Source organism: Ixodes scapularis, unplaced genomic scaffold, assembly GCF_016920785.2.
Source record: "Ixodes scapularis isolate PalLabHiFi unplaced genomic scaffold, ASM1692078v2 PGA_scaffold24__2_contigs__length_7659602, whole genome shotgun sequence".
Lineage (NCBI taxonomy): Eukaryota > Metazoa > Arthropoda > Arachnida > Ixodida > Ixodidae > Ixodes > Ixodes scapularis.
Genome location: NW_024609851.1, coordinates 4,055,397 through 4,066,029, shown reverse-complemented (window position 1 = coordinate 4,066,029; position 10,633 = coordinate 4,055,397). Strand labels below are relative to the sequence as shown.

The window sequence follows — 10,633 nt, the reverse complement described above, 5'->3', positions numbered from 1 at the left end:
ATAAATCAATTGACCACACACTCGAGAAAGCATTCGGTCACGATACAACGCAACTGGTTGAGGACTTTAAAGGACTCATGAAACCATTTTCGGACTTCCGGCCAAATAAGATGGCGTTTGCGAATGCCCCTCAACTCATACAATGTTTCCCGGGTCACGTGCGCATGACGCGCCGCGGGGTACGTGACCACCGGTCTTGTCCTCTTTTTAGCGCTGTGGACGTTGCTACAGCGAGAGCAGACTTTCCCCTCTCTCCCGTATCCCTCGCTCATGTGCCTTGCTCTTTCACCGCGGCTCCCACAGTGCTGATTCCCGTGGCCCGTGGCTGTGCCACTGCCGCTGTTTCCCTCAACATGGCGACCTGGAGAGACGGTCTCAGTGAAATAGAGCGCGAGATGTTCGCGTATAGCGAGTCTGTTGGATTGTCGCCGTACTCGCATACGCCTGAAAAGCGCGCGAGAAAAGTTCGGTTGCCGAATGAGGAAGACATGTCGGCACAGCCCGATCCCAGTCCGGACCCAGATGCATGGCGTCTGGTCACCACGGCATGGTAAGCACCGCGTCTGGTTTCTCAACATACACTTTTTATCTGTAGTTGAGCAGTTTCCATGTGACGTCTCTTCGTTTTCAATCATAGGTGCTCTTGTAAGAGGTGCGAGGTGATGCCAACATCGAGGGAATGCGCTTGCTGCCGAGAATGCCCGCCTGCTGTAACTGCTCAACCGAAGGGATGCGTGACAGAGCACGCAGACTTTTCGCTCATTTGCCTTCAGCCTGCCGTGCTCCGAGTAGCCTTCTGGGCACTACAAGAGGCTGGTCACAACCCGGCGCAAGGGAACAGAGGTGCTCCGTTCGTCTCCAACATTTCGACATACTTCTACATACTTACAAAGCGCGACATCGCAGGCACGCGCACTTGATCACTCTTCCTTCACGCCCGAAAATAACAGAAGCCCTTGAACAGATTTACGGTGGGTTTCTGCTGCATCAAGTGCGAGTGCAACGCTGCCAATTGCCTGGCGATGTGCATCGAATTTTCCTTTTACTCCCGTTATATTTCGTCGCAACCGAGATGGAACTAGTGCACCCCAAGGGTCGTTCACAATGCGTCGATGGGGTCAGGGACAGGGACTCGATCTATCGCGATCACCATCCAGTTTTTGTGCTAGATATTATTTTACATATTCTCTGTTGTAAATCTTTATAGGGGCAGAAATTTGTTTACCCATGTGGATACCACCTAAACATATCACTAGATCTGGAAGGCATTTTGTGACCCAAATATAGATCCACACAAAAAGCAATTGCTTGACACGCCATTTATTCATTCATTTTTTTATTACAAGTGCTCACCAATGGCTCGAGGCCTTTGCAATAAGGCACACAAACAAGATAACTCCATGAGCTTGGTGCCATACCTGGGGCTCATCTCAGTCCATTGTCCCAAAGTATCAGCAATAACGGTAACTAATTTACGTTCTGCAATACTCTAGACATGTCGGGATATGAGCTTTCTCTAAAAGAGTCGAATCCGGAACCCTAAGCGAAGCTAATGTTTGCTGAAATTCAGACTGTATTCGTCAGTATATTGATCTCAAATTCTATTGAACTGAAATAGGTCATAGTACGCAATAAATACTACTACAGACAGGGGCGGACTTAGAGGGGGGGTCCGGATGTCCTGACCCCCCTCTTGAATTCTGCATGCGTAAAATTTAGGGCGTAAAACGAGGGGGAGGGAATTTCTAAACATATGGTACGCTGACCAACACCTGACCCCCACCTCAGGAAATTCCTGCATCCGCCCCGACTACAGAAATGGCCATTGTTCGTGGCTCAAAGGCACGCTATGTAAACATTCCCATTTATCTGTTACCAACAGCATTCGCCTCACCTCAATTATGAACCGCTGGCAAAGAATAGTTTTGAATTGTGCACACATCTGTTGTAACAGATTAACAACTCAGAAAACATGTTGCACAGAGATTGATTTCACAATTGATTTTACAACCGGCTATATGTTACCTTGAGTACTTTGTAAAACCATTTTCAAGTGATACACTGTACAAGCATTACAAGTGCCACACTTCAAAATTAGCATGGCAGTAGAACAATTTTATTTTCCTGTAGACCCCATTCCATAGCGACATAAGAACCAGAGCAAATTATTTAGAACAGCACTTCACTACAATGTTGATGATACCACCTGAACCTGTAGAGAAATTAGAATACAGTGTCCTGATAACTTGTCAGCTCATCAACAATAAAGCAAGTAAAGCCCACCACAGGTGATGTTACATGTCACACCAAAGAAGTGTTTACATTGGGAAAGCATGAAACATAGGTACATCATATCAGAAGCACTTGTGTCTTCTACAAGCATACTCGGTACAATAATGTGCTTCAGTAGATGTTATTTAGTTCACAATTATCCGCTGCTCATTGACCATCATACCTCTGTGTTCCATCGTGTCGGTTATTAAAATTCATCTAACTACATGTTTCTTTTTCTTCATACATGAAAAGGTTTTAGAAGAAATCCTGAAGGTGGAGTACAGATGCCTCCATGCCGCCTTTGTAATATTGTACCTATGCACTCCAGTTGTATAGTTTAACCTTGCAGTCTGTACTTTTACTTTATACGCAACTTTATCACACTGACAAGTTACTATCTATGTTATCATTTTCACAGGTTACGCTTCGTGGCCTACAGGCAGTTTCTAAGGTGGATGTGGCGGAGACTGGGGCGCCGCAACAGACGAGTCCTGCCTGCCTGTGTCGTCAGAACAATCCGTGAGGAATTCCCCTCGGAAGCTTACACCGGGTTTTTGGACACGGAATAAAAAAATGTGAACTCAACCTCAGACGAATGTTCTTTATACTATATATCTCAAATGCATATTCAACCAATGAAAGTGCGGAACTTCTGCAACCCAAATCGTTCTATATCCCTGGAGCACTTTCTGCTCGACAAAATGTCTGCATAATCGCTGGCTAAGCCGAGTCTGTTCCATACAATGATTTGGTGGTCGGCATACCTTGCGGATGCATTTTTTTGTAAGTGTAAACATTTCAATCTAGGTTTTATTTTTTAAGTTACCACTTTGTTGCATTTAGATCACAGTCCTGAATGGGGAGTTTCTGCCACGCAGCTTTTATGGTGGCCATGCATCCAATCCCAAGACAAAAATAAAAAAAACTGATGATTGGATATTACTGCTACTTCACATTGTGTACATTTACAGGCAAAATCATCTAATGTAGGTGCAGTTTTTTTCGGTGCCTTTTCCTTGTTTCTTTTTGATAAAGATTCCCATAAGCAGCCTCCACATGCAAGTTGTAAATTCTACGGTACATGCTCACCCTCCATTTCTGAGGGTGAGCATGAACCGTAGAATTTACAACTTGCATGTGGGGGCTGCGTGTGGGAATCTTCATCATGCCTGCCTCTTGAACATCCCTTGCCCTATTGTGCTTTTGGCTGCCTTTCCACGTTACAGAAGAGCAGTACTGCATGAGGTATGCCAGCCAACCATCCTAATGTTGCAAGAGTGTGCCTCTGACATTTCAAAGACAAAGCAAGGGGTCGTGAAGGGGCAAAAGGCTTCGATATGACAGCCACCTAAGGCAGAGGTGCGTAAAGTGGGGGTCACGAAGCCTCCGAGATCCGACGAGGTGTAGAAGGCAGTCTTAATATTTTCGAGTAAAGCCAAGATTATTTGTTGCTACATCTTACACAATAAGACAACAGACACACAAACAAAAAGCTGCCCTTCAAAAGCTTGATAGCCAACTTGTTAATCAAGTCGGAGTTAGTTTAACTAGCAACTGTGATGTGCAAGTCTTCTTGATTCCAGTGCACGGCACAATTTAAAAATCTTAATTAAGGTTTAAAGCGAGTTTTCTCCTTTCAGTGTTTTTTGGGCACTTGAACCCTATAAAACCACCATCTTCTGTCGACCTAAATGCAGCTGTGTCTGACACAGTGTTTGTATCGCCCCTCATGTTTTCCCCATCTTGAGGTTTTCTCGAAAATTGACAGTTCGTTCGGAGAGCTCAAGTGGCTGTGGCCCTCCTGGCCATCGCAGTATGAACGCTAAGCCTTCGCATCCTGTCTTTCCTCGGCACCTGAAGATATTCAGATACGGCTGTTATTGTAGTGCATGGGCTCAGAGGACCGATGCTTGCTGCAGCCCTTTCCCTGTCCGTTAAGGCGTCCTACAACGTCGTGGCACAGCGTTTCACTGAGCAATTCGTCTACTCCGTGAACAAAGTATATGAATCGTTGCGACTCCATTGGCGGGTCCAACAACCTGGGGAAAGCGTCGACGCGTTCCACGTGGAGCTGATGCCCCTGGTCAAGCAGTGTAAGTATGGCTTCCTAGAGGTCGAGGAACGCCTCGTAAGGGATCGTTTGGTCGTCGGAACCCAGGACTCTCGGCTTTCAGACAATCTTGGACGAAACCCGAACCTCATGCTCAAGGACACATGGGTGCAAGCGTGCCAAGCCGAATACAAAGACAAAGAAATGGCAACCACGGCAGGCAAGGGTACATCAGCAACTCCAGAAAGTCAAGGTGTCAACCTCGACACGACCAAGCTCTTGAGGTCGTCAGAAGCAACGCGGGACTCAGTCTAACGCTAATAACGCTGGTCACGACCAGTGTTAATGGCCAGCCTGGTTCTTGTTTATTCTGCGGATGCTCATCTCATCCTCATGCAAACAGTCCCGCGCGTAACTCAAGTGCAACTTTTACCGTAAGGAAAGGCACTCCGCAGAGGTCTGTCGCTCCCGCATGAAAAAGCAAGCTAAAGTAGACACTCTGCAGCTTTCTGCAGTCGATGCCGGAGAAAGGGCTAAGTTTGTTGAAGTCCCCGTCAACAACTATACTGCGTCTTTCAAAGTGGACTCAGGAGTTGACGTGACAGCTGCTCCGGATAGTTTCCGCTGGATACCCCAGAGTTTGACAACGGCTGAAAACGCCATTTATGGACCGGAAAACCATCCGCTTACAGTGCAAGGTGCTCTCTCACTGACACTGTGGTGAAACGGCAAGACTTCCAAGCAGCAGGTTTATGTTGTCCAGTCTCTCAGAACTCCTTTGCTGGGCTTCCCTGCCATACAGAACCTTCAGGTCAAGTTCCTTGACACTGCAGCTAAGCCTGCAGTCAAGCCAGGCTTCACTGAGCTCTTCGCAGGTCTGGGTATGCTACCTGACGAGTACACAACCTAGCTTGAATCTAAATCTAGTTCATTCTTACTGAGTGTGTCTAGTCGTACACCTATTCCCCAACGAGAGGTTGTGTGGACGTAGCAGGGAGTCATTCGTCGGGTTGAAGGCCAGACCCTATAGTATGCAGGAACAGTTGTACCGAATGAAGGCTTCTGGAAGTCACCACCCCTGCACTGTCCTCACGAAGGTCAACGAGGTCGTCCTCGGAGAAAGGCACATGCTCCCTAGAGTGAACCAAGTTCTCGGACTTTTGAGTGAAGAGAGGGTGTTCGCCAAGTTGGACGCTATTTTTGGATTTCAGAAGGTATAACTTGTCAAGGAAAGTCAGGAGTACACCGCGTTCATCGCTTCCTTTGGCCGCTTCTGCTTCTGCTGTTTGCCTTTTGGATTTACGTTGGCACCAGAGTACTTCCAGAAGCAAATGGCATGCATTCTGAGAGGACAAGACAGGGGCATCAACGTGATTGATGACATACTTGTCTTTGGACGGACGCAAGAGGAGCACGACACGCAACTCGGTCAAGTGCTCTCCCGACTATCAAAGGCAGGCATCACCCTCAAAAAAGATTGTGGTGAAAGAAACAGGCAGGAGACGGACGTTCGAAAACAACGTTCTATTTCAGTCGTGTCTCGTCAGGAACTGCTCTTCGTGAGCGCGTGAGCGCGTGAGCGTATAGCTAGCGCGCGCGTCTTTTTCTCTGTTTCCAGTGGCGAGACTGGACTCGCTTGTCGGTGCGTCCAGTCCCTACAGATATGCCCCCCCTTAGAGAGGAGGTAGGACGAACGATCAAAACACACAGACATCGGGGTGACAACGAAGTTGGCTTCTCTCTGTCGTCTGGTTGATGTCACGTAGCGCTATTTCCTGCACATGCGCTTGCTCAATATGTGCCGGCTTTAGTCTCTCCAATGCAACGGTGTCATTCTTGCCGTTGACACGCAGGACAAACGTGTCGCTTCTCTTTTCGACCACTGGAAAAGGTCCGATGTAATGTGGGCGCAGTGGCTTCTTTTGCGACTGTCATACGAAAACATGAGTGGCGTCTTGGAGGTCCTGGGTCACGTAGGGAGACTTTGAAGTTCCTTGCCGTGTAGGCACCGGTCGCAAATTGATAAAAATTTGCTTGAGTTCTTCTACATAGTCCAACTGCCTTTGTTGTTGAGGCAGGTCCACTTCGAAAAAATCTGATGGCAAGCGAAGTGCAGTGCCGTACACAAGTTCGGCGGTGGAGCATCCGATGTCCGCCTTCAAGGCTGTCCGGATTCCAAGAAGCGCAAGGGGGAGGTGACGAACCCAATCCGAGGGACCACCCTGAGCTGCAAGGGCCGATTTCAAATGTCGATGAAATCGTTCTACCATCCCGTTGGGCTGTGGGTGGTAGGCAGTCGTTCTCAAACGGTTGGTTCCGAGCAATCGAGTGAGCTCGGCAAAGAGTGCCGATTCAAATTGTCGACCCCTGTCGGTGACAATCTCTGAGGGGCAGCCAAACCGGGATACCCACGTAACGATAAACGCCTCAGCGACGGTGGCGGCGGTGATATCGGGCAGTGGGGTTGCTTCTGGCCATCGTGTGAATCTGTCGACACACGTTAGGATGTAGCGCTGTCCCTGAGAAATCGGTAGGGGTCCTACTAGGTCCAGATGGATCTTGTTGAAACGGCTGTCAGGCTGTAGGAATTGTCGACTTGGTGGTACCGGATGCCGCTGTACTTTCGCGCACTGGCATGCGATGCAGGATCGCACCCATTCACGAACGTCGGATTTTATCCGGGGCCAAACGTAGCGGTCGCACAGGAGCTTCTGGGATGCCCGTATACCCGGGTGCGACAAGCAGTGAATCGCTTCGAAGAGCTGTCGTCGCAGTTCACGTGGTACAAAAGGCCTAGGCGTTCCCGTTGACAGGTCGCAGACCACGGTGGTGCCTTCTGGAAAGCTTACATCCCGCAGTTGCAGTGACGTGGATGAACTGCGCAGGGCTTGCAATTCTTCGTCGGTGGTCTGTAGACGAGCCAGCAACTCCAAGTCTACAGCAGAACAGGCTGGGGTGTTCACGGCGTCGATCCGGCTGAGGACATCAGCGGGGACGTTGTCAACTCCTTTAACGTGCCGAATGTCCGTTGTGAATTCGGCCAAGAAGGCTAGCTGGCGAATCTCACGTGGTGTGTAATGAGAGCCGGCATTGCTGATGGCGTAAGTTAGGGGCTTGTGGTCAGTCCATATGGTAAATGGCCGTCCCTCGACGAAATGTCGAAAGTGTCGTACAGCCAAGTAGGCAGCCAAGAGTTCACGTCCGAAAACGCTGTAGCGCGTTTGCGCTGGCTTGAGCTTCTTAGAAAAGAAACCAATCGGCCGCCACTCTCCGTCGACTTTTTGTTGTAGCACCGCTCCTACGGCTGTGGCAGATGCGTCGGTCATCAGCGATGTTGGGGCATCATGCTTAGGATGTACTAGCATTGTTGCTTCTGCCAGTAAGTTCTTTACCTCGCCGAAAGCGCGTTCCGCATCTTCGTTCCAAATAAGGGACGACTTTTTTTCGCTCTTGTTTTGTTAGAAGGACCTCAAGATGTTCGAGCAGTTTGGCGCAGTTCGGAACGAAACGTCGGTAAAAATTGACCAAACCGAGAAACTGGCGAAGTTTGGTGGTCGAAGTCGGCCTCGGGAAATCTTTGATGGCTTGTACCTTTGATGGCAATGGGCGAATGCCCGAGGAGTCAAGCCGATGACCAAGAAATTCCAATTCCGGAACTCCGAACACACTTTTCGCGGCGTTGATGACAATGCCGTGGCTGCGCAGTCGTTCAAAGAGGAGGTCCGAGTGGTTCGTGTGCTCTTCCGGTGACTTGCTGGCTATGAGCAAATCGTCTACGTACGCGAAGACAAAAGGTAACCCTCGTGTGACAGCGTCGATGAACCGTTGGAATGACTGAGCCGCATTTCTGAGGCCACAGGGCATGCGGAGAAATTCAAAAAGTCCAAACGGTGTCGTGATCGCTGTTTTCGAGATATCTTCTTCGGCCACGGGAATTTGGTGGTAGGCCCGCGTCAGATCGATTTTGGAGAAGACCTTCGCGCCTTGTAGGTTCACCGTAAAATCCTGGATGTTAGGTAGAGGATACCTGTCCGGTACAGTGTTCTTATTTAGGGCACGATAATCGCCACACGGCCGCCAGTCTCCATTTTTCTTCGACACCATGTGTAATGGAGACGCCCAGCTGCTAGACGAGGGTCGGATGATGCCAAGGTCCAACATGTGTTCAAACTCTTGGCGAGCATCGCGGAGTTTCTCTGGGGCTAGACGGCGGGGACGACAGTAAACAGGTGGTCCTGTTGTCACGATGTGGTGTTGTACGTCGTGCGAGACGGGTTTGGTCCAATCAGGTGACTGAGTAAGGCTCGGAAACTTACTCAGCGAAGTCTTGAACGCTTCTTCCGGGATCGTGCAGGCAGAGGTGTAGACTGAATTGTCGTCCGTTGCGATACCATGGATGGAAAGTCGCGTGGTGGAGTCTATCAGTCGCCTGCTTCTAACGTCCACGAGGAGCTTGTAGTGGTTGAGAAAGTCCGCGCCGAGAATTCCTTGACTGACGTCGGCCACCAGGAAGATCCACCGGAAAACCCGCCGGAGGCCGAGGTTAAGGGTGATCGACCGTTCTCGGTAGACTGGGATGGCGCTGTTGTTCACTGCGCGCAGAAAATATATCGGTGTCAAGGAACGGTCGGCACGCGTTGCTGGAACTGCGCTGATCTCGGCTCCGGTGTCGACGAGGTACCGGTTCTTGGTGGCTCGGTCACACACGTAGAAAAGGCGACTTTCGCCGAGGCCCTGACCACTCGTCGCCTCTAGAGGTCGGCCGGCCTGTTTCCCTGCCATGAACAGGGGCGGAGGCAATGCCGGGCGTTGGCACCGAAGCGGCGGTGGTAGTAGCAGACCCTGGCAGGGCTCGGTGATCGCGTGTTTTCGCCGCGTGTCCGACGAGATGTCGATTCGCCGCGTGCCCGACGAGACGTCGAACGTCTGCGATGTGACTCACGAGGGTGGGGGGTGCGGCCTCGTGTAGCTGCGACGACGATCTCCTCTAAACGTTGGCAAAGCTGCTCGATGTTGGCCTGGGGAGGCTGGCTGTTGGCGGCCGCTCCAGAGTCTTGGGCTGTTGGTTGCTGTGGAGCCACGATAACACTGGCGACCGATGGAGTGGTCACCTCCATCACGGCGTCGGCCAACGCGGCAAGTCCGGTGAGGTCCAACGTTGTTGCTGTTGCCAAAACCATCTGAACATTGGAAGGTAGCCTTTGCAAGAACAGCTCGCGGAGGAATACGTCGTCCAGATTGTTAGAGCGCTCTCCAAGAAGCTGGGTCATGCGTCGCAGCAACTGGCTTGGCCGCCGATCCCCGAGCTCTTCCGCCGAGAGAAGCTGCTGAACGCGGGAGCGTTCCGAAATCTCGGTGCGCTGGAGCAGAGCATTCTTCAGTTGGTCATACGGTGTTGCTGGAGAGGGATTTGCCAGAACGTCGTAGACTTCGTCGGCTGCAGCTGGTGAAAGAGCCGAGACGACGTGGTGGTACTTCCGACCTTGTGTGGTGACCCCAGCGAGGTGGAATTGTGATTCCGCTTGCAGGAACCAAACTCGCGGATTGCGGTCCCAGTATGGTGGAAGGCGTACTGCGGCTGCTGCAACAGTGGCTGGCGGCGGATGCGAAGGCTCTCCTTGCTGCATTTCAGCCGTTCTAGTTGGCGATCACGTCCGGGTCACCAAATGTGGTGAAAGAAACAGGCAGGAGACGGACGTTCGAAAACAACGTTCTATTTCAGTCGTGTCTCGTCAGGAACTGCTCTTCGTGAGCGCGTGAGCGCGTGAGCGTATAGCTAGCGCGCGCGTCTTTTTCTCTGTTTCCAGTGGCGAGACTGGACTCGCTTGTCGGTGCGTCCAGTCCCTACAAGATAAATGTGTTTTTGGAGTGTCCACAGTCAACTTCCTTGGAGTCGTCATATCAGCAGAAGGCGTGAAGCCGGATCTCAGGAAGATTCAGGCTGTACAGGTGACGGAAAGGCCTGAGAGTGTCACAGGTGTGCGAGGATTACTTGAAATGGTAAACCATGTTGCACATTTCGTGCCGCGCATCCCCGAGCACTTTTGTCGAAGAGCAACAGATGTATGGGGCTGGGGTTCCGAACAGGCAGCAGCATTCCTACACGCGAAGAACTTCCAGAGTTCAGACTGCTGTCTCGGCAACTACAACCCAGTGTAGTGCACAACAGTTTCGGCAGATGCCAGCTCTTTCGGTCTCGATGCCATACTCCTTCAAGACCAACCTTCTGGAGAAAGAAGGGTATTTGCCTTTGCATCTTGGGCCATGACCCTGACAGAGATCTGCCACAGCAAGAGGAGGATACGGCTT

General features: G+C 50.6%; 2 protein-coding genes across 2 annotated transcripts; one reads left to right on the top strand and one right to left on the bottom strand.

The window, feature by feature from the left end:
• The first annotated feature begins 284 nt into the window (after positions 1–284).
• On the top strand, positions 285–4,639 carry LOC120841255. Its single transcript, XM_040212104.3, has 3 exons — positions 285–550; positions 638–843; positions 4,449–4,639. The coding sequence occupies exons 1-3, from the start codon at positions 354–356 to the stop codon at positions 4,637–4,639; spliced, it is 594 nt and encodes a 197-aa protein (XP_040068038.1). The 5' UTR covers positions 285–353.
• Positions 4,640–9,037: 4,398 nt separating this feature from the next.
• Positions 9,038–9,951, bottom strand: LOC115325149. Its single transcript, XM_040212105.2, has one exon. It carries the CDS (start codon positions 9,949–9,951, stop codon positions 9,076–9,078), a length of 876 nt encoding a protein of 291 aa, XP_040068039.2. The 3' UTR covers positions 9,038–9,075.
• Between the last annotated feature and the right edge of the window lie 682 nt (positions 9,952–10,633).